We start from the raw sequence: 26,448 nt of genomic DNA, 5'->3' as shown, positions 1-26,448 counted from the left end.
ACAAAAGAAAGCCCGACTGGAGTTTTCCAAAACACACCTGCACAAGCCAAAATCCTCCTGGAAGAATGTCCTGTGGATAGATGAGACCAAATTAGAACTTTATGGTAAAGCACATCATCTCTATGTTTACAGAAAACAAAATGAAGCCTTCAAAGAAAAGATCACCTTCCCTACAGTCAAACATTGAGGAGGTTCAGTGATGTTTTGGGGTTGCTGTGCTGCCTCTGGCACAGGGTGCCTTGAATGTGTGCTTGGCATCATAAAATCAGGAGAAGCCCAAGGCATTTTGGAACACAATGTTCAACCCAGTGTCAGAAAGCTGTGTCTCTGTCAAAGGTCATGGGTCTTGCAGCAGGACAATGACCCCAAACACACTTCAGAAAACACCCAGGAATGGTTCAAGATGAAACGCTGGGCTGTTCCGAAGTGGCCAGCAATGAGTCCAGATCTAAATCCCATTGAACACCTGTGGGGAGATCTGAAAACAGCAGTTGGGTGAAGGCACCCTTCAAATCTGGAAGAACTGGAGCAGTTTGCACAAGAAGAGTATGGGCCATTGGGCCAAACTGTCAGTAAAGAGGTGAAGGAAGCTCATTCATGGTTATAGGAAGCGCTTGACCTGCAGTTATTTTGTCCAAAGGCTGCCCTATCAAATATTAAATCTCGGGTGTCAATAATTTTGTCAGTGCCATTTGTTTTTATTTTCTGATTTAAAAGGATATATTAGGTTCTGAATCAAAAACAAAGGTTCTGTAATATGAACAGTGAAATAAAAATTGTGCAGACCAAATACTTTTTGTCAATTTCCACTTATTTTTAGAGAAAATGTGAGTTATTTGAAAAAAGTGCAAAGGTGCAAATATTTTTGGCCACGACTGTATATTACACTAGCAGGAGTACCCAGCGTTGCCCGGTGATGTTCTAATCCTGTTGGTAATTTGAAGAAAATGTAAAAAAAATAATTGTGGGTGCCTAAAACACTTCCTATAACCTAAAACACTCACTTAGGAACATATTACACACACACACACACACACACACACACACACACACACACACACACACACACGGGGATCATTTAATATTACCTTTCACCTAGTTACAACGGCTCAGGTACTCTTAGAGCGATTTTTTTTAATGCAAAAGTGAAACTTTTTTTTCAACATTTTCATTTTTTGCCGAAACACTACCCGACACTCACTGATGAACCTCTGAAAGTTTGACGACAATCCTTTCAGCCATCTCTAAGCAAAAGGGCGACACACAGACCTTCGCACAGACAAACGGCTTTTTTCTCGTATAGATGTGTGTTTTGCATAGCAACAGTCCCACAAACGATTCACCCAGCAGCCAAAATGTTGCATCTGAATGATTGAGGAATAACAATGTTATGATGATCATGATGATCAATTGTGTTTATCACCAGTGGGGAAATTATGTTAAAATTCTTCCTTCTAGTTCTGGTTGAAATATCTCGATCGTATATTATGATTGGGTGCAGAGGAAGAAGAGATGGCGGGTAGAGTTTCATGAAGACAGTCTAGTATTGCAATGTTGCGGTTGATCTTTCTGCTTGTGTGTGTAAGATAACGCTCCGACAAATACCGTCCGCACGCACGATGAAGGAGTCGGTTTACACAACTTTGTGACCTTATCATGTTCTGCTCTCGTAATGTTGCTCGAGCTCGGAGAAACATACTTCGGAGTGCACTTTTGGGAGGTTTCGCGTTGTTTGGTTTTTGGTTTTTTGATTCTTGCTAAGCTATTTCCATTACAACAAATGTTGATTGCCTGCAAATAGATACACAGTAATGTGGTGGAAAGACAAGTAAATAGTGCGGAGACGGAGTGTTGAAGAACACAAACCTGATTGATTCGGTTCTTGAAATAGGGTTAAGGATATCGATAAAGCATGGGATGTGGTTATCAGGCACATATGAAGAGCCAAATGGTCTTTCCCTTTGTCGCAGTTACCTTGTACTGTATTTTAATATTGAATCGGCCAACACCACCCCCATACATAATAAGTAGACCCGGTGACGTGTAATGTTTGGAGAATCCGCTCTGAGCCTGGGATGTCGGTGTTTCAAGTTGAACCTCTTATCGAAGACTTGAAAAATGGTCCGTGCTGCTTCCTTGCTTGACGCTCAGCATTTGTTTATATATTTTTGACAGTTTATATCTGGGCCGAGACTGGAACCCAGGCTAGACTACATCATCCTGCCAGCTCAAGATTACACGGTTCAATATAGTGCATGTCCAGCAGAAGCGTACCTGTGTAATAACTAATAAGTGTGACAAGCAGTGTCAATTTGTTTACTGAAGCTCCATTAATCTCTCCTCCCAAAATGCTCGTGTCTAAGCCACCATCTCCACACCTTTGTGCTTTATGTGGTTTTCTTCGTTGTTTACTGTCATTAAGTGTTTTTTTTTTTTTTTTAAACAGAGTCAAGGCTCATGGAAGAGCAGGAACACCGAACGGATCATTGTAGGGTGGCTTGGCCTCATTTTTAGCTCACCTGGAATATAGTTCTGGGGAGCTTATGCGATGGTGTCGTTCGTCCGTCAGTCCGTAAACACTTGCAACTTCCTCTCCGAAACCGCTGAAGGGATTGTGACCAAACTTGGCACAAATTATATTTATTGTGTTGTGACTAAAGGTTGTTCACGGCATTTAAAAAATCGGGTTCTAAGGAGGTTTATCGGGGTCAAAGTGGATCCAGGTTTGACCCCCCAAAATAGGAATTTGCTTTTTCCTCTGAAACTACACACACTATTTCGATGGTACTTGACCACAAGCTTCATTACCCGTGATGTACCAGAGTCTGTTCAAGGCATTAAAATTTTTGTGGTCTGAGAAGGTATATGGGAGGGGGTGGTGGGGGGGGGGGGGGCAAAGTAGGTATTTTTTTGTTTGTTTGTTTAAAGTCTTATGATTATGTTAGTATGATTCTACATGCTGTCCCGTCTTCCAGCAACCATTGAAATTGGTTTAAAATACCTTTAGTCAGTGCAGTATACTATTTATTCTACCAGGTGAGCGCCAGGGGTATTTCCCCTTTGTTTTTAAGGTTATCGTTACTTGGCGGCTAAAAGCACCAAACTTGGTAGGAAGCTTCCTCAGGGTATAATAGTGAATATAATCCTAGGAGCCCTCTTGAAATGTACCCATAAGTCCATTAAAATGCCAAAATACAAGATGGCCACCATATTCGCTATATTTGACTGAATATTCATAACAAAAGCAGTCTTTGCATTTTTTTTGATGGCCTACTAGGTCCATTGGACCAAATTTTCATTGGTCTTCACTGCCTTGCAGCATATCTACCTGCCGGACTCTGGGGGTCTTTTGGGTGCTCGGGGACTTTTGGCTCTTTCGGGTCGTCGGGAACTTTTGCGTCTTCTGGGTCTACTGAGTCTATTGGGTCATCAGGGACGTTTGGGTCATCGGGGTCTTCTGGGTCGTTTCGGTCTTTGGGGTCTTCAGAGTCTTTTGGGTCCTCAGGGCTTTTGTTTCATCTGGGTCTTTTGGGTCTTCAGGGACTTTTAGGTTCTCAGGGACTTTTAGGTTCTCAGGGACTTTTGGGTTATCTGGGTCTTTTAGGTCCTCAAGGAATTTTGGGTCCTTGGGGACTTTTGTGTCTTCTAGGTCTTTTGGGTTTTTTTGGAACATTGGCTAATTTTTATTTTTTTTGGATACAGAATCGAGGCTCATGTAAGAGTTAACACATTGAACATGAAAACATGCACAGACACATAAAACATACAATGAAGGGGGTGGGAGAAAAGAGGGGGAGAGAGAGGGAAGCACACAAGCACAACAACACTAGAGAACAAGGACGTCGGTAGATCTGTGGAAGGGATGTGGAGGAGGGAGGGGTACACGGTATAAAGCAAATGAACACTACCAGGAATTTCACTACGAGTCATTTCAGGAAGGAAGTTGGGGATTGAAAGAGGCGGATTTGGAGTGTTTTAACGGGGGTAGAAAATATCAAGGTTTTGGATGGGGGAAGATAAGAGATGGTGGTGAACAGCTGTTTTAAAGACCTGGAGGGTGGAGTGGGATTGAAGAGAGTGTGGGAGCTTGTTCCAGAGGTGGGAGAAAAGAGGAATGAAGGAGTGAAGGTGAGCAGAGAGGCTTGATTTTGGCAGTTTCACCAGAAGAGGGTTGCTGGCAGATCTTGTGTGTCATGCAGGAATATTTGGGGGGCAGAGCACAGACAGAGCAGGGGGAGCAAGGCCGGAGAGGAGTCCGTAGAAGACAGAAAGACACCAACCTGCCTGTGGTGAGTGAGTGAAAGGCCCTTGAAGTTAGCTTCATCGCAGGAGATTCCAATGATTCTGAAAGCTTTGGTTTCAACAGCGTGAAGACGAGCTAGGTGTGAGGCAGGAGCACCAGCCCAGAGGGGAGAGCAGTATTCCATTGAGCTGCGGATAAAAGCCTTGTATGTGGTGAGGAGCTCAGGTGTACCAAGGAAGGACTTCGCACGACGGAGGATGCCCAGTCGGCGACTGGCTTTGGAGGCCAGCTTGGAAATGTGGTTTTCCCAGGAAAGATCATGGCAGATTGTGACACCCAAAAGCTTGAGCGACAGAACTTCTTGGAGAGGATTGTTCAGAAAGTATATGGGAGGGTTGTCCAGTCGGTCTTTTTGGGGAGACAAAGAGAGAGTGTGAGATTTGTCAGGATTGAAAGACATGTTCCACTTGTTTCACAAGTTTGTGATATTGTCCAGGTCTGCAGAGAGTGAAGAGGCTGCTGCCTGCCCATCTGAGGGTTGGGATATGGAGTGTCAGAGAGTGGAGTCATCAGCAAGAGATAGAGAGAATTTTCTAGGGGGTGGAAGAGATCATTAATGAAGACAGGAAACAGCACAGGGCCTAGAACACTGCCTTGAGGAACTCCAGCCTGAACAGGAAGGGGAGATGGGAGAATTCCATTCAGGGCCACACGTTCACTGCGACCGGTGAGGAAGTCTGCAAGCCATGCGTGGAGATTTCCATGGTTACCATAGTAGGAGAGTTTGGTGAGCAGAGCTGGGTGCCAGACCGTATCGAAGGCACGTGATATGTCAAGGGAGACAGCTCTGATTTCCTGTTTGGCATTGAGGACCTCCATCCATTGTTGAGGCAGCAGAAGCAACATGTCCAGAGTAGAATGACCAGGTCTGAAACCAAATTGATGGTCAGAGATCAAGCCATTGGAGAAGAGGAAGGATTTGATGTCAGAAGTGATGATCGATTCCATGACCTTTCTGATAATTGGAAGCAGGCTGATTGGTCTGTAGTTGCAAGGATCTGTTTTTGCACCTTTTTGTGTAAAGCGGTAATGTTGGCTGATTTCTAAGATGCTGGCAGATGACCTTGAGCAAAAGAGAGGGTGAAAAGAACAGAGAGAGGGTGAGATAGAGCGGCAGAGCAGGATTTTAGGACCCGTGGGTTGATGCCGTCTGGTCCAGTTGCAGAATCAGAGTCGAGGTTTTACAGAAACTTCACCTTGTCAGGAGAGAAGGACACAGAGTCCAGGAGCAGCTGGGTACGACTGGGTACGGTGGATACAGAGAGAGATGGGTTTGGGACACAAGATTTTGAGGCAAACACAGAGTTGAGGCATTCAGCTTTTTCACGTGCGGTGTCAACTGTGTAGCAGTTTGAGGTAAGGGAGGGGATGGAGGGGGAACAAACACCAGAAACATATACCATTTGAGCCCATCGCCGAAGCAGAGTCAAGGCCAGGCAGAACTTTCTCTAGCTTCTCAGGTGGGAAGAACGGAGTCCTCTAGACATTGGCGATGTGGATGTAATTTGATTCGATGGGTACAAACACCAGAAACAGATACTTGGAAGCTAAATTTCATTATGATACCAATTTTAGGCCCAATAACTGTATTTAATCATATTCCAATGCTCTGTTCTCATTTCCCAAGGCTTGGGCATGAACAAAGGAATAAAATGGAATGTTCAAGGATTTCTACTGTTCTGCTGGCGCTGTGCTTTGTGTCGCATATCCAAAGTACGTATGGTTAAATTGAAAGCTCATTCCTTTTCTCTCACACTGCTCATTCCTGAATTATTTGATGTTTTTTTCCTTTAATCTCCTGCTGCATTTTATTTTGTGTACAAAATCTAGGCTCTTGGAAGAGTAAGATGATCGACTGCAAAAATGTCAACGTACTGACAATGGGGCAGTGCGGCAACAGGTGGATGAACAAAAAGGAAAAGGGAGAGGACAGTAACCTACAAGTAAGAGGTTTGGGTTGGCTAGGGTCAATGGAGGTACAAAGGATTGCGTGTAATTGAGGATGATGGCGGAGTACCATCAAATGGAAGCCGTAGAGAGAAGAGTGCGAAGGTGGTTCCACAAATGCCGTCGGATTGAACCACCTCCGGAAGGTTGTTCTGCAAATGGGAGCAAGAGGTGAGTTGTGCGGTAGGCCTCGATTTTGGAAGTTTACCCAAGAGGACTTCCGGTTCTGGGTCTGAGCGCATTGGATGTTGGCACTTGCAATGTTCCTCCTCTCATGTTCCTTTTCGGCCCACCTTCTCCCAAATTCCCCTTTGCCCCAACCTCTCTCAGCTTCCCACCTCCCCTGCCGCCTCTCAGCTTGCAGCCTCACCCCGCTCCCTCTCAGCTTGCAGCCTCACCCCGCTCCCTCTCAGCTTGCAACCGGCCTCACCCCGCTCCCTCTCAGCTTGCAGCCTCACCCCGTTCCCTCTCAGCCTAAGGCCTCACTCCCTCCCTCTCAGCTTGCGGCCACACGCCAATCCCTCTCAGCTTGCAGCCTCACCCCGTTCCCTCTCAGCTTGCGGCCTCACCCCAATCCCTCTCAGCTTGAGGCCTCACCCCGCTCTCTCTCAAATTGCAGCCTCACCCCGCTCCCTCTCAGCTTGAGGCCTCACCCCGCTCCCTCTCAGCTTACACCATCACCCCACTCCCTCTCAGCTTGCGGCCGGCCTCACCCCGCTCCCTCTCAGCTTGCACCATCACCCCGCTCCCTCTCAGCATGCAGCCTCACCCCGCTCCCTCTCAGCTTGCAACATCACCCCGCTCCCTCTCAGCTTGCAGCCTCACCCCGCTCCCTCTCAGCTTGCAGCCTCACCCCGCTACCTCTCAGCTTGCAGCCTCACCCCACTCCCTCTCAGCTTGCGGCCGGCCTCACCCCGCTCCCTCAGCTTCCGTCCTCACCCTGCTTCCTTCAAATTCCTTATCGCCCTGTCCCCTCCCAGCTTCCCCTCTGCCCCACCTTTTCTCAACTTATCCCTTGCCCCACTGCGTCTCGAAGCTCCTTCACCCCTCTCCATATCCCTGCACCCTGCCAACAGTACTTTCTCCTCTGTCCCGAAATGTGTGGACCTCAAACATCAAACGTTTCCACTCCAACCTGACAGATCTCTCAATCCAGGCCGCTGCTGATAAACCAAACATAATCTGCGTAACAGAATCCTTCCTCCCACAGGACATCCCTGGCTCCTTAGTATCAATAATCTCAGTCGACATCACATCCTTCCTTTTCTCCAACAGTCTGATCTCAGACCATCATTTCAGATGAAGACCTGGTCACTCTACCCTTGATTTGCTGCTTCTGCTTTCCCAACACTTGATGAAAGCCCCCGATGTCATCAAACATGAGATTAGGGTAATCTCTCGAGACATATCCCGATCATTTGATGCAGTCTGACACCCTGCCTTGCTCGACAAAATCTCGACCTATGGCATCAGAAGCCGCCTCCACATGTGGCTCACTGACTTCCTCTATTCTCGTAGCCAACATGTTGAACCGAACGGGATCCTCTCATCTCCTCTCCCTCTCAAGGCTGGAGTGCTCTCAAGAACCTTCATTAACGATATTTCGGACTCTCTGGAAAATCCTCTATCTCTTTGCTGATGACTCTGGCCTCTGCTGCGACACCCCTCATCCTTCAGAGGAGCAGAGAGCAGGCAGCAACCACTTCCCTCTGCAGACCTTGATAACATGACGAGCTCGTCAAACATTTGGATTATGTCTTTCAATCCTGACAAATATCGCACTGTCAGTCTGTGTCTCCGAAAAGACCGTTTGGCGAATTCTTCCATCTACTTCCTTAACAATCCTCTTGAACTTCAGTCACTTAATCCTTTGGATCTCACTATCAGCCATTATCATTCTTGGGCAAATCACGTTTCTAAGTTGGCCTTCAAAGTCAGTCGCCGACTGGACATCCTCTGATTGTGCACAGTCCTTTCTTGGCACACCTCTACAAGTCCATCATCCGCAGATTTATGGAGTACTGCTCTCCCCTTGGAGCCGGCGACCCTGCCTCACACCTTGCTAAGCTTGACGCTGCAGAAACGACAACCTTCTCATCGGAATCTCCCGCAATGAAGCTGATTCTTTGGGCCTATCACTTTCACATTGCAGACAGGTCGGTGGTCTCTATTTCTACTGCCTCCTCCTTTCTGGTCTTGCACCGTCTGCCTTTCCTGTGCTCCCCCTTCCCAGGTCCACTCATTCGTTCCTATTTTTCCTCACCTGTGGAACCAACTTCCTCAGTCTGTTCAATCACATTCTTCTCTCCAGGACTTCAAGATAGCTATTCATCGCCATCCCATTCTGTGTTTCCCTCCTCCACGAGTCTTGACACTTTATACAAAAAATGGAGGATACTGGAAGGGCGCGAACACCCTGAAGGTGCTGTGGAACATTAAAGTGCTGAGAGTGCAGAGGAATGAAGACCGGATGAGAGGTTATTCAAGAAATAGAGCCAGTCTGCAATGTGAGGGCAAGAGGACTTCAGCTTCAACTTCATCTTGGGAGATGCCAATTGTGTTGAGAGTTTTAGATTCCACACGTTCCAGGAGCGACAGGTGTGATGCTGGTGCACAAGCTGATAAGGGAGAGTAGTACCCTATTCAGCAATGGATGAAGGCCTTGTACGCTGTGAGTACCATACTGATTTAACAAGGGATGACTTCAAATGATGCAAGGTGACCTGTCAGGAGCTAGCTTTAGCTCCTGTCAGGAGCTTTAGGGACCTGTCAGGAGCTTTAGAGGCCAGTTTTGCTAAAAGGACACTCAAAATGAGAGGTGATTGCTGATGATGAGGCCTAGAAATTCAACAACTGAATTTCATTCAGTGGTTGTCCATGGATATACAGTGCATTCAGAAAGTATTCAGACCCCTTCACTTTTTTCACATTTTGTTATGTTTCAACCTTATGCTGAAATCGTTTAAATTCATTTTTTCCCTCATCAATCTGCACTCAATACCCCATAATGACAAAGAGAAAACAGGATTTTAGAAAGTTTTGCAAATTTATTAAAAAGAAAACTGAAATATCACATTGACATAAGTATTCATACCCTTTGTTATGACACTTTAAATTTAGCTCAGGTGCCTCCCATTTCTCTTGATCATCTTTGAGACGTTTCCACACCTTGATTGGAGTCCACCTGTGGGAAATTCAATTGATTGGACATGATTTGGAAAGGCACACACCTGTCTATATGAGGTCTCACAGCTGACGATGCATATCAGAGCAAAAACCAAGCCATGAGGTCGAAGGAACTGTCTGCAGAGCTCAGAGACAGGATTGTGTCGAGGCACAGATCTGAGGAAGCCTACGAAAAAATCTCTGCTGCATTGAAGGTCTGAATACTTTCTGAATGCACTGTAGATCAAGAAACTTGTAAGATGGATTGAATTGAGTCGAAAGGGTTGTCGGAACTTCTCGTATACGAGTTTTACATGACGTGCCATTTGCTGTTCTAATCTGATTTGAATTCCTCCTCAGGATTGACTTGTGACGAATGCAACGACATCTGCCTCTCCAAGTGTCCGTTGATTCCCGTGTATGTAAGGTGAGTCCACAACAGGTGGGCGAAGAGATCAAAAGTTGTGCAACTTAGATTTGATTTGAAGGTGTAAGTACCGTAAAATGGGGTGAATAGGGACACAAACTGAAAAAAAGTTCGGAAACTTTCTTCGCTGAAAATTGATAACCATACTGATTTGTTGATATTTGGGTTGAAAGTGTTCTCTTGTTTTTTTAAAAAGCAACTTATAGTCCCTATTAACCCCATATATGGGTTAAATAGGAATAAATAGGATTTTTATGGCTGTCCCTATTCACCCCGTTTTACGGATGAATAGGGACAGTCACTAATACAAAAAAAAAAAAATCAAGAAGTAGGGACAGTTTGGAAAAACTTTTTATCCCATATTTTTTTTAATTGGCACCGTGGTTTATATTATGGGTGCATATTGTGTGCATCCATCTGAGCTATCAATTTAGCAATAAGTTGGAAACTCAGGATTGTTTCTTGATTTATTATTTTTTTGTATTAGTGACTGTGCCTATTCACCCGTAAAACGGGGTGAATAGGGACAGCCATAAAAATCCTATTTATTCCTATTTAACCCATATATGGGGTTAATAGGGACTATAAGTTGCTCTTTAAAAAAACAAGAGAACACTTTCAACCCAAATATCAACAAATCAGTATGGTTATCAATTTTCAGCAAAGAAAGTTTCCGAACCTTTTTTCAGTTTGTGTCCCTATTCACCTTGCTGTCCCTATTCCCCCCCATTTTTATGGTACAGGAAGTTGTTTAGATCAAATGATAAATATGCCGGAAGTTTATCTCTGATTTATGCATTGCTTGGTTTGTTCCTGAGATCCATTTCACAATCTTCGATGTAGTTTGGCCTGCTGATGACTTGAAACAACCTTGAGCTACCGTTTCCCTACTTAAGTTCATCGAGATTTCCTGAAACACAATTTTTTTTTGCAAAGTTGCATTGTCAAAGTTTTTGTCTAGGTGTCTCCGTCAGTCTTCGCCTAGGATTCCAGGATAAGCACATTGTGCTGATGGGGTTTCCTCTCCCCCTCCCCCTTTCTTTCCGTTTCATTAATTTACCGCATTTCCCATCCTTATTCGGCTGAGGCCGAGCAAAGTGAGTTCGGTCGATAGCATTTAATTCCTGATACGTTTAAAGAGCAGTTTTTGCATTAAAGAGCAGTTTTTGGAGCGCATGCCGCATTTTCATTCTAATCATCATATAACTTTGTAAAAAGAATTCCCCATGGGTTGGCGCTCCCACGTTGAAAGTTTAGTGTCAATCGCTCGAAGAAAAAGAAAAACTACACTACCGGTCAAAAGTTTTAGAACGCCTCAATTTTTCCAGTTTTTATTGAAATTTACGCAATTGAAGTCCAGTGAATAACCTGAAATGGTACAAAGGTAAGCAGGAAACTGCTCGAGTTAAAAAAAAAAGAAGTTTCGGTAAGCAAAAACGGGAAAATAATGTAAATTGCACAGTTATATTGTAAAAAAAAAAGGCCTTCTTCAGGGAACAAGTTATGAGTTAACAACTTACAGCTGTTCTGCAGCAATGTAAGTAAATTAAGCCTTGAAAGTTGATGTAAACAATTCCTACAGGTGTCCCAACCTCTGCTGATTACTTGTTTACAAACCTCCTGTCTGTATAAAAGCAGCATTGGAACAAACTGTTATTACACCCTCTGAAGCATTATTTGGACAATATTGCACTGCAGGAAGTATTATATTGGAAACTGGAGGAAACTCTGACAGGAAGAGGTCTGGCAGACCCAAAGCCACAACAGAATCAGAAGACAAGTTTCTGAGAGTCAACAGCTTGCGTGATCGGCGGATCAGAGGACAACAGCTTCAAGCACAGCTTAACACTGGTCGAAGTAAGCAAGTCTCAGTTTCAACTGTGAAGAGAAGACTTCGAGCTGCAGGTTTGACAGGTCGAGTGGCAGTAAGAAAGCCATTGCTATGATGGCAAACTAAGAAAAAGAGGCTTGCCTGGGCCATGAAGCACCGCCAGTGGACTACTGAAGACTGGAAGAAGGTCTTATGGACCGATGAATCAAAATTTGAAATCTTTGGTTCATCACGCAGGGTTTTTGTATGCCGTTGAGTAGGCGAAAGGATGGTTCCTCAGTGTGTGACACCAACTGTCAAACATGGAGGAGGAAGCGTGATGGTCTGGGGCTCTTTTGCTGGATCCAGTGTCGGCGACTTGCACAGAGTGACTGGCACCCTGAACCAAAAGGTCTACCACAGTATTTTGCAGTGCCATGCCATACCCTACCCTCTGGTATACGCCTAGTTGGTCAGGGGTTCATCCTACAGCAAGATAATGACCTGAAACACACCTCCAGGCAATGTCAAAACTACCTTCGAGGAAAAGAACAAGACGGTAGGCTTCAAATCATGGAATGGCCAGCACAGTCTCCAGACTTAAACCCCATCGAGCTGGTTTGGGATGAACTGGACAGAAGGGTGAAAGCAAAGCAACCTACAAGTGCAACCGTGTTGGGAAGAACTTCCCGAACAATATTTGATTTCCATTGTAGAAAGAATGCCACGAGTGTGTTCGGCGGTTATATCTGAAAAAGGTGGCTACTTTGCTGAGTCAAAAATTTAAATTAAATTTTGTTAAACAAAATGATTCTATTGTTTATTTGTTCTATGCTTAATTTCAGAGTGCATTAAGACATTAAACTGCGTAAATTTCAATAAAAACTGGAAAAATTGAGGTGTTCTAAAACTTTTGACCGGTAGTGTAATTGCAGAGCAAAACGAATTTAAAAGCAAATAAAGTTTGAAAAGTAATGGCGGGGGAAAAAAAGTGAGGGCCTAGACCGATGTTCCACAACATGGTCAAGGATGGTTGTGGACGCCTATTACTAGTTATTGTTGTTCATTAAACCTGTTTTGATAAAAAGCATTGCTGTGGATTTTGAGCCATGGAATCGCCCTGCAGCGTAACGAAATTCTCCTGAAGACTGAATGTGTGTGCCAAACTCGCTGCATAGCCTGTTATATTTAATTATTAAGCACATCGCACCAAATGTGCAGAACACCTCCATTCGGCATCCTGCATTTAGGGTCAGGGTCTATCTCGTAGTGTGTTCGGGAAACTGCGTTCGTTACCATATACATTGTTATGTTTATGGGGTAGGTGAAAGGATACCTTAGGGAAGGTAGGATTGTATAATTATAGCCTGGACCATGGACGCATAGGAGAAATCTCGATGTACTTAAGTAGGGAAACTGTAGCTCAAGGTTGTTTATGTGTACACCACACGGGTGGGTGTTTTGCTAATTATCGGTAGGGATTAAGATTAGTTTTCCCCAGTGCGTGATTTTCCTTCTGTAATTTTCCCTTACATTTTGCTGCAAAAATTACTCCTTTAAACAACAACAACAACCACCAACAAAAGCCAAGTAGAGCCGATTGGACTAAACCCCACCTTTAAAGGACCAAATAGGAAACAGGCCACGCCCCTGAGGGACATGATTATCCCAGAGGTTGTGGGTGGGGCGAACTGGGAGGGACGTTTGGTGATTGGCTCTCAAGATAAAGAAGGAGACCGCGTCTCTCTCTCTCTCTCTCTCTCTCTCTCTCTCTCTCTCTCTCTCTCTCTCTATCTCTATCTCTATCTCTATCTCTATCTCTATCTCTATCTCTATCTCTATCTCTCTCTCTATCTCGGCTTATTGGACAAGAAGCTGGCCATTTTGTGTTCTCTCGGAGGAGAACGTTTTGTGTGGCAATCGCCAGGAGCTTGGGACTGCTGGTCTCACCAGGGAGCTGAGGGCCACGCTGTGTTTTCCAAGAGGAGGAGGAGAGAAAACCTTGAGGGACCAAAAAGAAAGAGGGCCGTCTTCACAGCTCACCTCACGTTTGTGGCGCCATCAAGCATGGCACCGCCGCCATCTTGTGCCGGGTTCCCGCTGGAGAGATATCAAGCTCCAAGCCTCGCCTCCAGCTGCCAACCTCGCAGATAACCAATTGGGACCAAAGCTGAGTGCTGGCACTAAAAAGGAAACATTTTATTTTTATTGTCTTTCCCCTTGTCTGTTTTTGTGTCTGATGGAGGATCCTCATAGTAGGAATTTCAATTAGTTTACCTCAACATTTATTTTGTCTTGCTTTATTTTGATATTAAATTGTTTGATTATCAATTCATTGTTGTGTTTACTTGTTTGTGGTTTCGGAATAAACCCGTGTGCTTTGTCAGATAAACGTCTCGTATCCCGTCATTCACACACGTGTAAAAATGCCGCCAAAAATTCGGCTGCCGCCTTGGGAGTAAAAACGTTCGACCATTCATCATCTAGTGGCCTTAATCACTTGTGACAGGACAATATATATATATATATATATATATAATAAACAGGAAGTAAATTCCTGCGTGGGGCTAGTGTGAACAAATTCTGACTCAAACCCACGAGCCTCATCACTTACGCGGTGACAGCCCACTGAGCTATTGAGTCTCTGGGATACCCTCAGAGATTTCTCACACAGTCACACTCACCTCAGAGATATATGTATATAAGGATATTATGATCTCTTTATTTTTTTGAGTAGGTTATATTGCCATGTATCAGGGACTTGTCAGATTTTGTGGTCTTGTTGCAATTGATGCTAAGGATGCAGAGTATGTAATTTACAGACAGTATGGCTAGGAGAATGTTGTATGCGTAAATTCGTTTTGTTAGAGGACAGGGTCAGGTGAGGATTTTCGGCAACAAGGCACAATGGAAGCGTTTCATGCTTCAATAGGACCGATCATGATCTGCCTGGTTGGTGCACGACAAGCCATGGTGATGTAGTATGCTGTAGGGCCCAGAAGAGGGGAAAAATACTTTTTATTGGGGTTAACCCATGAGGTGGGACAGCCTGAAGGGTGGCACCTCCTACAATAAGCTGGTAACCAATGATGGGACTCGCCGCAGGTGAAGGCGGTCCCAGAGTACAGAGAGTAGGCCAGAGGACCAGCCGTGCAGAAGCTCTGTGGAAAGGTACTCTGCGGAAAGTCCACGAGGGCTGGGGCTGGACCTGCTTTTGTGAACAGAGATGGAAGTGGAACTTGTGGAGAGATGATCATTCTCTATCTCTATCTTTCGCTCTTCGTCTTGCTAGTTCTCTTCGTCTCACACTCTCTGTCTCTCTCGCTGGCTCTACTCATCTCCACTCTGCTTCATCGTCAGGATATGGAGGACTGCTTTCTTGAAATGTGGACGCCATCTCACAATCCCTTGCCTCAACTGCATCGCCTCTGCACCCTTCCTGTTCCCTTGCTGTACCATCACCCTGCACACCACTCATGGAGCCATTGGGAAGTCCTCGCCTGCTTACCCCATTGTTTCGTAGAATGTGTTCTGTGGTGCATAGCTCGGTTAGCATTGTTATTTATTCATCGTGTATCAGGTAGCTTGTCCTCCTGTCAAGTTTGGTTGAGATTGGATAAGTAACGAATGGATGTATCCTGGTCAGACAAACAGACAGACAGAGACTAAATTTTATCATAAATAAACAAGAGCAGACCCAGTCTCAGGAGGCAACGTTTCGATCTCTTCCCAGAGAGCTTCCTCACGCCAACAGACCCCACATCTCGGCACGTGTCCGCTTTTATTCCCGGTACGACCACTCATTTCCGGTCATGTGCTGGTGTGCAAGGTCAATGCAGGTGTGCTTTTATTTTACCAAATCTCAAGGAAGTGAATGTCAAATGACATCATTGATGGGCTGCTCTGCTCTTTTTATTACTTCCACGATCTAATGGTGTGCGTCTGTGTGTCTGTGGATGTCTGTGTGCTTGTGTGTATGTGTGTGTGTGTGTCTATATGTGTGTGTGTGTGTCTGTGCTTGTGTGTCTGTGTGTGTGTCTGTGTGTGTGTGTGTGTGTGTGTGTGTGTGTGTGTGTGTGTGTGTGTGTGGGTGTGTGTGTGTGTCTGTGTGTGTTTGTCTATGGGTGTGTGTGTGTGTGTAAGTGTGTGTGTCTGTGTCTGTGTGTGTGTCTATGGGTGTGTGTGTGTGTGTGTGTGTGTGTGTGTGTGTGTGTGTCTGTGCTTGTGTGTCTGTGTGTGTGGGTGTGTGTCTGTGTGTGTCCATCTGTGTGTGTGTCTGTGTGTCTGTGTGTCTGTGCGTGTGTCTGTGTGTGTGTGTCTGTGCGTGTGTGTGCGTGTGTTTTTTTTGTTGTTTTTCTGTTTCCGCGGCACAAACGTCGCTGGTTTTAGGTCCGTGGTTCACGTGATGGTGTGAGGGTTGCATGATCGGTGGAGTTTCCGTTGGGTGTGGTGCATTTGTGGGTGTGGTGTTGGGGACCAAGTGCTCTTTTTGTTTGGGGACCTTATCCAGTTTGCTTGCACCATCCAGTTTTTGCCATGTGTATCAGAGGTGCGTATTGTGTAGGTATGTCCACAGTCTTCCAAGTCAGACCAACCTCTCGGCTCTTCATATGCCATGAGCATCAATCTGTCGTCTATTGGACGTCGCGTCTCGGACAGCGTCAGATTCAAGGTCACACTTGTGGCCAGATTCCAGGAAATGCCGAACTGCTCTATCATGTTCATCTAGGAATTCTAGACTTTGTTTCTAATTTCTTCCACTTTCACCAATGTAGAATTGTTCAGAGGCTCCGCATGATGAATGGTAAACTACTCCTGATGTGTCATCGGCTTTGGAAGATGACGCAGTCCATGCCTGAGCTTTCGAGATCCGTTATACGCTGCATCTGTGGGTGATTGGGTTGCAAGAGCTAAAATCCAATAATCCATTGGTGTGGGTAGGTTACCTGTAGACCAACGTCTTTCGGTAGCCACCATAGATGAAGGTCGTGAAATTTCGACACATTTCCAGCAGGCTGGCAGCATCCTCAGATGCTAATTAGCTGAACCTGGCACTCACCGTCGGATTGACTGTGATTTTTTTTTAATGGAAACAAGATCGAGGCTCGTGTAAGAGCTAACATTAATCACATAAAAACAAACGGACACATAAAAATATAACAAGCATTCTGAGTATTGGGCTGCAATACATGTCCCCTACCGGCAGTCTGTCGTCTGGAAAACTGTTGGGGAAATTACCAAAGTTCAAAGTGCCAAAACTTTGTCAATAAAGTTCATGAATGGTTGCACAGACCCCTACTTCTCACTAAAAGGGGAAAAAGAATGTAAATTGGAGTTAAAATAAGCCCGCAAGGTCGCTCCGTGGAGCAGCCTGCACGTATTCAACTATGTGTGAATTATATAATTACCAACTCACGGTCTGAGGTAACTCGGCTAAAAATTATCCAATTTGCACCAAATAAAGTTTATGAATGGTTGCACAGACCCCTACTTCTCACTGAAAGTGGAAACAGAATAAATTGGAGTTAAAATAAGCCTGCAAGGTCGCTCCGCGGTGCGGCCTGCACGTATTGCACTATGTGTAAATTATATAATTACCAACTCACGGTCTGAGGTAACTCGGCTAAAAATTATCCAATTTGCACCAATTAAAGTTTACGAATGGTTGCACAGACCCCTACTTCTCACTGAAAGTGGAAATAGAATGTAAATTGGAGTTAAAATAAGCCTGCAAGGTCGCTCCGTGGAGCGGCCTGCACGTATTGCACTATGTGTGAATTATATAATTACCAACTCACGGTCTGAGGTAACTCGGCTACAAATTATCCAATTTGCACCAAATAAAGCTTATGAATGGTTGCACAGACCCATACTTCTCACTGAAAGTGGAAACAGAATGTAAATTGGAGTTAAAACAAGGAATATTGACAGCTTTGTCTTACCACACTCCAAAGTATAGTCCGGAAAACTGTTGGGGAAATTACAAAAGTTCAAAGTGCCATAACTTTGTCAAAAATGATCGAAACGTCATGAAGTTCGAATTTCATCTGTACCTTATCATGATGAAACCATGTGCCAAGTTTGAAATCATTAGCATTAATAGTTTAGAAAAAAAGTCCGGAAAACTGTTCTTTGCGTGACGGACGGACAGACGGAGGGACGGAGTGCAAACCTATAGTCCCCTCTGGTGTACACCGGTAGGGGACTAATAAAGGGAGCGGGAGACAAGATGGGGGAGAGAGAGAGGGAAGCACACAAGTACAACAGTAGAGAACAGGGACATTGGGAGATCTGTGGGAGGGAGAGGGCTTGGGGGGAGGAGGCATGGGAAGAGGGGGGGGGGGGGTGTGGGAGAGGTATAAAACAAATGGACACTGCCTGGACTTCCAGGAAAGAAGTTGGTATTTCAACAAAGTGGATCTGGGGTGAAATTAACGGGGATAGAAAAGATGAAGGTTTTGGATGGGGGAAGATAAGAGATGGTGGTGAACAGCTTTTTTAAAGACCTCGGGGGAGGAGTGGGATTATAGATAGTGAGGAAGTTTGTTCCAGAGGCAGGAGAAAAGAGGAATGAAAGAGTGAAGGTGAGCAGAGAATCTTGATTTTGGCAATTTCACCAGAAGAGGGTTGCTGGCAGATCTTGTGCGACCTGTAGGAATATTTGGGGTACAGAGCAGGACATTGAGTCCAGGAGATCCAGGATATTGGTGAAGAGGCAGATATTGAAGGATATTGGCAGATATTGAAGGAAGAAGAGGATTTTGGAGGAAAATGAGACGACGAGCATCAGAGTGGAATCATGGAGGGATGGCAAAATGGCAGGCCAGGGTACAGGGTTGGTGAATACCATCAGGATAAGAAGGCTTGACATCTTGGCTGTACTACAGTGTACTAGAGACAAAAAGGACTGGGAAGAGTACCGAAGAATTAGGGGAATTCCCCAAATTGTATTATTGTTGGGAACAGGGAAAGATAAATGTACTGAAGGAGAGACAGAGACAGAAGTAAAGAGAATTGGGTACAAGTTGGTGATGAAGAAAGTAATGGCGAATGTAATTTCAGCGTACGCGCCACAAACCAGATTTTCAGACCAGGGGAAAGACACATTTAATGAGCAGGTAGAAGATCTAGTCTGGAGGGTACCAGCTCCAGAGAAGTAGTTGGTACAGACTTGAGTGGCCATGTTCGGCAATAAGTGGGCAGATGTAATTCACTTGGTCTGCATGATCATGCACTGGGGAAAACTGGTGGAGTAGTGGTTGCTGAATTTGTGGTTGCCTGTGGATACTTTTTTAATGACAGTAGAGATGATGAATACCACAGATGTTTAATTTGAACACTCGTGATTTGGTACTCCACTTTTCCAGTGAGAATACCTGCGCGACAGAGTGCGCCTGGCTATGTGGGTCAAAAGAAAACTGCGACGCCACGTCTGCGATAACAATGAGAGAAGGTGAGTTTAACATGAGTTTCCATCAAAAATGGACTTTCATTAATACATCTTAATTTTAATGTATGTATTGATGTGGAAGTGACGGGTCGTATAATGAAAGCAGATGGCACAAAAAGGGGAAAACAAAATTGCATAACATTTTTAGCAGATGAGGCACCGCCCGTCCCCTTCCCACGCCTCCTCCCCCCAAGCCCTCTCCCTCCCACACTTCTCCCTGCTCTCAAATGTTGTGGTTGTGTGCTTCCCCTTCTCTCCCCATCTTGTCTTCCGCTCCCTCTTTTTGTATATTTTGTTTGTCTGGTTGTTTTGTTTGTGAAATAAATGTTAGCTCTTTCACGAGCCTCGATTCAGTATACAAAAAAATAAAAAATAAAATAAAATAAAATAAAAATAAAATAAAAATCTGAGGAGGCAGCAGGTGTGTTCCATCTAGCAGGGTGTTCCATTACCAAGCTGCGCTCACCAAGCAGCTTAAGCATTCCAACAAAACTGTTGAGATCCCTGGAATGTCCCACAATGTCCGAATTAGACAAGCAAACACTTTTTTTAATAGTCGGAACTGTTGCTGAGGTAAATTCCAGAGTTTTGACATTTTGTTCAGGTGAAGAGATTCGCGATCCTTGCAGGAATTAAACAAAAACATGAACACTGGCATTTATAAGCATTGCGATGTGTAAAGGAATACAGCGATTCATAGGTATGAGGATCAGCGATTTTACCATTTGTAGATATGGACCTTTATTTAACAGAAACCGACCTGTTCTGAGGTAAGGCATATTTGAGTTTTTTTTTTTTGGGGATACAAGATCGAGGCTCGTGTAAGAGCTAACATTAATCACAAAAAAAAACCCGACACACAGAAAATACAATAAAGGGAGCGGGAGACAAGATGGGGAGAGAGAGGGAAGCACACAAGTACAACAGCAGATAACAGACATTGGGAGATCTGTGGGAGGGAGAGGGCTTGGGGAGAGAGCGCATGGGAAAGGGAGGGGGGAAGAAGAAGAAAAATGAAGAAGAAGAAGAAAAAAAGAAGAAGAAAGAAAAAAAGAGGAAGAAAGAAAAAAAGAAGAAGAAAAAAGAAAAAGAAGTGAACGAAATGGCGAAATTAAGATCCCCAAGCTGTGCGACCTGAATGTAGGCTGACCAAAGGTAAGCCCGTTAGCGTAAATTATTTTCTAAAACACACCCAAAAGACACAGTTTTCATTCAGGCAATCCCTTGAAGTTCCCTTAGTATGTATGCAAAGGTTGGAGCTGCTAGGTTTCATGGTTTTGGAGTTATGGAGGAGACACACACACACACACACACACACACACACCTTTTCTTATTATAGATACTGAGATTGCTGCACCAATCGTACCTAACATAATTACTCGAACAGTTTTTAGGATATTCCAAAACAATGAATACTAACAGCCTACTGTATTCCTGTTTTCAGGTTGCTTCTACAACAGCCTCTTGAGCTACCTTGACGACGACATCACTAAATGTCCACAGCTTCCAGACCCGCCAGTGTGGGTTTCTTCAATAATTGCCTCATTCTTTTGGTCACTTTGTATTTTTTTATTTCCTTAATTTCCCTGGAAAAGTTTCAGGTGATGAGTGTTATTCTTGTTATCGAATTTTGTGACCAATTCTTGTAAACTTTGGCTTTTTCAGGCTCTTGCGAGACCCAATGCGGACCTGTTTTAATTTGAACTATACAAGTTCATCTTATACTTCATTTCTTGACATACCCAGTGGTGAGGAAAGTAATTAATCCATAATTAATGGCATTTTGTGTTGTAGGGTTGTTGTTTTTTTTGCATGAAGTGATCAAGCACATGAATAGATGTAAAATAGTTATCTGTAACCAGGCCTCAGCCATTCATAACCGTGTCGTTCAATGACTCATGTGAATTATCCGTGCTTCGAGTTGATAGGTTGAACATACTGTGGAAGAGAACATTAATGGTCTTCCATTTGTCGTGGTTTAATATGAAGCATTTATTACTCTCAGAAGAGGGAGAAAACATGGTATGACTTTAATTACAGCATAAATACACGGATACTCAGAAACAATGGACAAATACAGAACTACGTGTCACCAGCATACATTTCTCCCCGAGTCCTTGTACAAAAAACATTTATATAGTGTTCAGCTGTTTATGTTAGAGAAGGTGGTTGTGTGACTTTGAAATTGCCAAGACAGGCCAAGCCGCCTGACATCAAAGAAACAACCTTGAGATGCCAGACTTATTGCCACCTGGCATGAGAGCTTCGGACTTCAGAGTGTCGAATTAAAATCCATTTTGCATGATATGTTATTTTTCAAAAGTTGATCTCTTCCCAAAATATTTTAAGATGTTTCTTTGAAGAGGAAACACCTTCAGTTGTTATTTATGACCCTCCCACCCCCCCCCCCCCCCCCCCCCCCACAGACTTCTTGCAGCATCTTGGCTTTTCTTAAACTGGCTGCAAATTACTTTTAAGCTTGGTATTATCTACAACCGAGCTGAACATAAGTTTGGATCAATAGATAAACTTAAATGTAACCACATCTATTCCATTATTTTTTTGGAATTGTTACTTTAGAGAGCATTTAAATGATATTTTTGAGTTGATCGTAACAAGTAAAATACTTGTTATGCTCTTATAAGAAAAAACTGTTGTTAGAAATTCTCATGATCCTTGGCGCTACCAGTTCCGCCATCTTGATGCGAGCCTTGTGACTTATCCCACTTCTGACACCAAGATGTAAAGGCGCAATAGGAACACCTGGTCTTGCTTAATAATGAATTTTTTTTATAAGCAAGACCACTATAATTTTGTTTTATGCACCAAGTTTAAAAAAAATGCACGTGACGTCGCCGTCAAGGAGTAGTTTTGTTTTGATTGACTGTGGCTTATCTCATGACAGATAAGGTGAAGAGTTGCCTTTTGAAAAGAACTTCTGGCATTACAAGTCTTGACAATGAGCCCTTGTGAGTCTTTTGAAACATCAATATTAACCATAAACATATTGTAACAGATGAATGTATGAAAAACGTTTTTTCAGGAAAGGGGCGGAAGGCAGGGGCTATATTGTATGAAGGAGATGGAGAAAAGTGGTTTTGTCCTCAAAAAAGAAATAAAACAAGTACAGATACATTCAAAGTACACCGCCCCCCTACCAAATAACTAACTAACATATCCTCCAGCACTCGATATCGCCGGGGCGCCCTCGGCGGTACCCAGTGATGCCGTTGTGCAGCACATGGAGATGGAATTGGGAGGGAGCGGTGTACAAAAATAGATTGATTAATTGATCAATTAATTTTGATTGATTAATTGATCAAAAATAAATAAATGATAATCGTAAAATAATTAATTTCTTAATCAATTGCCTAATAACATACCTAAACCACTACTGCTTCATCCAAATCTGTAACTATTTGAAATTTAATGAATGAAGTAATTCATCAAATAAATATAATTAATCGATTAATTGATTGATCAATTAACCAATAATTAAAAAATAACCTTTATAGCCACATCACTTGGTCACTGTTCTGTCCAAATATCAGCTTCCTAACTCAAAAGGTGCCTGAGATATCGCCCGGACAAACGAACAAACAAACAAGACGACGTCATGCAGAGCACAATACTTGCAAAATCCACTCCCCTTACCCCCAAAAAAGGTTGCCATTGATCCAGCAAATTGTCCATTTCATCAATATTAAAATTGACGATCTTGATCAAAGCTCGGGTCAATAGGATGAAAATTGATTTTAGAAATTTGACTTAGAGTTGACCTTTGACCTTTTAACCTCAAATATATTTTGTTTCTCAATTCAGTGAAGCACTAGCACATGCTGTTAAATTTTCAAGTCAATCAGATGAAAATTGACGGGTTTTCAGATGAAAATTGATGATTTTGGAAGTTTGACCTTGAATTGACCTTTGACATTTTGACCTCAAAAATAGTTGGTTTCCCTATTTAGTGACTCGATATGCAAATGCTATTCAATTTTCTAGTCAATCTGATGAAAATTGATGGGTTTTCAGATAAAAATTGATGATTTTGGAAGTTTGATCTTGAGTTGCTCTATGAGCTTTTGACCTCAAAAATAGTTCGTTTCCCAATTTAATGACTAAATCTGCAAATGCTATTCAATTTTCAAGTTAATCAGATGAAAATATTGATGGGTTTTCAGATGAAAATTGATGATTTTGGAAGTTTGATCTTGAGTTGACCTTTGACCTTTTGACTTCAAAAATAGTTGATTTCCCAATTTAGTGACTCAATGTGCAAATGCTGTTCAATTTTCAAGTCAATCGGATGAAAAATGGCGATTTTAGAAATTCGACTTCCAGATGACCTTTGACCTCAAAATCAATAGGTTTCTCAAGTGTGACGACCTCTACAACTTGTTGAAGTCTCATGACGATCGGTTTAGAATTGTGACCTGTAGGCTAGTGACAAACAGACAGATGAAAAATCACTCAGAGCGACATTTGGCAAAACAGAACAAAGTAGAATGGCACTCAGTAGATGAGTAGAGCATCATTTAGACCTCAAAAATAATTAGTGGTTGAATTCAGTGACCTGATATGCAAAGCCTCTTCAAAGTTTAAGTTAATCGGATGAAAATTGACAATTTTAGAAATTTGGCCTATGTTGACCTCAAAAATAGTTGGTGGTTGGTTTCAATAAGCTGATATGCAAATCCTATTCAGTTTTCAAGTTAATCAGATGAAAATTGAGGATTTTAGAAATTTGAAATTGTTTTGAACCTTAGGCCTATGTTGACCTTTTGGCCTATGATGATCTCAAAAATAGTTGGTGGTTGAATTAAGTTAACTGATATGAAAATCCTCTTCAAATTTCAAGTTAATTGGATGAAAATTGAGGATTTTAGAAAATTGAAAAAAAGTGGTTGACCTTTGGCCTATGTTGACCTTTTGACCTCAAAAATACATAGAATTCTATCGGACCACTAACTCTACCATTTGGTGAGCGGACAGACAAACGCACACACAAAAAAACACACAAACCGGAGGGATCAACATACTTGTCCAAATTTTATTTTTTTTGCCAAGTAGTCAGGTTCACTATGTCAATAAATTATATTTCGTTCAAAATCATGGTAGATTAGCAAACCTATACATTTTTGGAAAGGTTATAGCATAAGGAAACTAAAAATCAATGTTTACATTTGGAGAGATACCTGAATGGCGGCCATTTTGGATTTTCAAAATGGCCACTGTAAAATACATATTTTGTTCTATTTCTGCCTCTAATTACCCTAAAAACTTTTAAAATATACTAAACCTATATTTTCAGGGACAAGGAATCCAATGAAAGTATCAAATTAGTGCTATGGGGAATGGTAAGCCACGAATCAAAGGTTTTGAATTGCAAAATACTGTCTTTATATTCGCGATAAGTTGCATAATCAAATACATGTTATCATTTTGTACAGGCAGTTAATAACATCAAAATGTGTCACAATAATTCATATCACCAAACATACACAGGCAGTCAGCAAAATCATATATACACATGCAGTCAGTATAACTTCACATCTACACAGGCAGTAAATGACAAAATATACACAGGCAGTCAATGGCATCAAACATACACGATTACAGAATATGCCATTTAGAGTTCGTCATCACTGTCCTGTGTGTCGTATCCGACAATATAGTCCGCATCGTTTTCACAGTCCGTTCCACACAAGCAAAGGTCGGTCAAATTGATTGGCAAATCGAATTGGTCGAATGGTCGATCGAATCGAATTTGATGAATCGAATCGAATCGAATCGATCGAATAATTGGTCGAATGGTCGATCGAAGCGATTGGTCGAATGGTCGAATTGGTCGAATGGAATTGGTCGAATTGGTCGAATTGGTCGGAATTGGCAAATGTAAACATTGATTTTCAGATTTTCCATGTAATAACGTTTCCAAAAATGTATAGGTTTGCTAATCTACCATGATTTTGAACGAAAAAACATAGTGAACCTGACTAAAGTAACAGACAGACAGAATAACAAACGCAACTGACCAGATATACTTGAAAAATCTTTGCTTTTGCAAGTAACAAACAGAGTACTCCCCTTCTGCGCCGGCGATGACGTCATACAGGGCCTGGAGATGGAATAGGAAAGGAGCGGTGGACAATATGGTGGCCATTTTTACACCCCTCCCCCACATTTTTCGCTCCATGTGTTTATCGTCCCATCCTCTTTTTCCTCAAACTTTCTTCCACCCCCTCATCTCACTCATTCCACACTCCCTACCCTACTTTTTATACCTTTTCTCAATTTCCATTCAACGTCGCACTTCCCCTAGGTACATAGTAAATAAATGGCTATAAATAATATTTATATGATGTGGGTTTTAGGTTGTTGTTTTTTAAGCATGAAAGTGTCTGCACATTGTTGTTTTTAGGCTTAATTGGGTGCACACCTGCACTTGGGAGATTTTTCTGAAACATCCGGCTCTCATCAACGCAGCACTTCCGCTGCAATTCCCTGCAGGTACGTGTGTTTTAACGTCTCATCAGACTCTATGATTATTGGTTTGATTTTAGCTCACCTGGAATGTAGTTCATAGTTCCAGGGAGCTTATGCGATGGCACGTCGTCAGTCCGTCAGTCCATAAACACTTGCAACTTCCTCTCTGAAACCGCCAATGGGATTGTGACCAAACTTTGCAAAAATTATATTTTTTATATTGTGACTAAAGTTTGTTCACGGCATAAAAATTTTTTTTTTACCTTTCATCAGACTTCATGATTTTTGGTTTATTTTTACCTCTCATCAGACTTCATGATTATTGGTTTATTTTTACCTTTCCTCAGACTTCATGATTATTGGTTTATTTTTACCTTTTATCAGACTTCATGATTATTGGTTTATTTTTACCTTTCATCAGACTTCATGATTATTGGTTTATTTTTACCTTTCCTCAGACTTCATGATTATTGGTTTATTTTTACCTTTCCTCAGACTTCATGATTATTGGTTTATTTTTACCTCTCATCAGACTTCATGATTATTGGTTTATTTTTACCTTTCCTCAGACTTCATGATTATTGGTTTATTTTTACCTTCCATCAGACTTCATGATTATTGGTTTATTTTTACCTTTCCTCAGACTTCATGATTATTGGTTTATTTTTACCTTTCATCAGACTTCATGATTATTGGTTTATTTTTACCTCTCATCAGACTTCATGATTATTGGTTTATTTTTACCTTTCCTCAGACTTCATGATTATTGGTTTATTTTTACCTCTCATCAGACTTCATGATTATTGGTTTATTTTTACCTTTCCTCAGACTTCATGATTATTGGTTTATTTTTACCTTCC

The 26,448-nt window shown here is 42.7% G+C and overlaps 1 protein-coding gene across 1 annotated transcript in view; it reads left to right on the top strand.

Annotated features, from left to right (window-relative positions):
* The window catches only part of LOC137427450 (fibrocystin-L-like), a 186,226-nt gene that overhangs the window by 42,128 nt on the left and 117,650 nt on the right, over positions 1–26,448 (top strand). Inside the window, exons 2-8 of the mRNA XM_068116962.2 lie at positions 5,931–6,016; positions 9,776–9,842; positions 19,020–19,105; positions 20,547–20,622; positions 20,768–20,850; positions 22,008–22,071; positions 25,524–25,612. Coding sequence (XP_067973063.2) covers positions 5,956–6,016; positions 9,776–9,842; positions 19,020–19,105; positions 20,547–20,622; positions 20,768–20,850; positions 22,008–22,071; positions 25,524–25,612 — 526 coding nt within the window. The 5' untranslated portion in view covers positions 5,931–5,955. The remainder of the gene's footprint in view (positions 1–5,930; positions 6,017–9,775; positions 9,843–19,019; positions 19,106–20,546; positions 20,623–20,767; positions 20,851–22,007; positions 22,072–25,523; positions 25,613–26,448) is intronic.

Source organism: Myxine glutinosa, chromosome 5 (genome assembly GCF_964187855.1).
Source record: "Myxine glutinosa chromosome 5, kmMyxGlut1.1, whole genome shotgun sequence".
Lineage (NCBI taxonomy): Eukaryota > Metazoa > Chordata > Myxini > Myxiniformes > Myxinidae > Myxine > Myxine glutinosa.
This window is presented reverse-complemented; position numbering and strand designations above follow the sequence as displayed.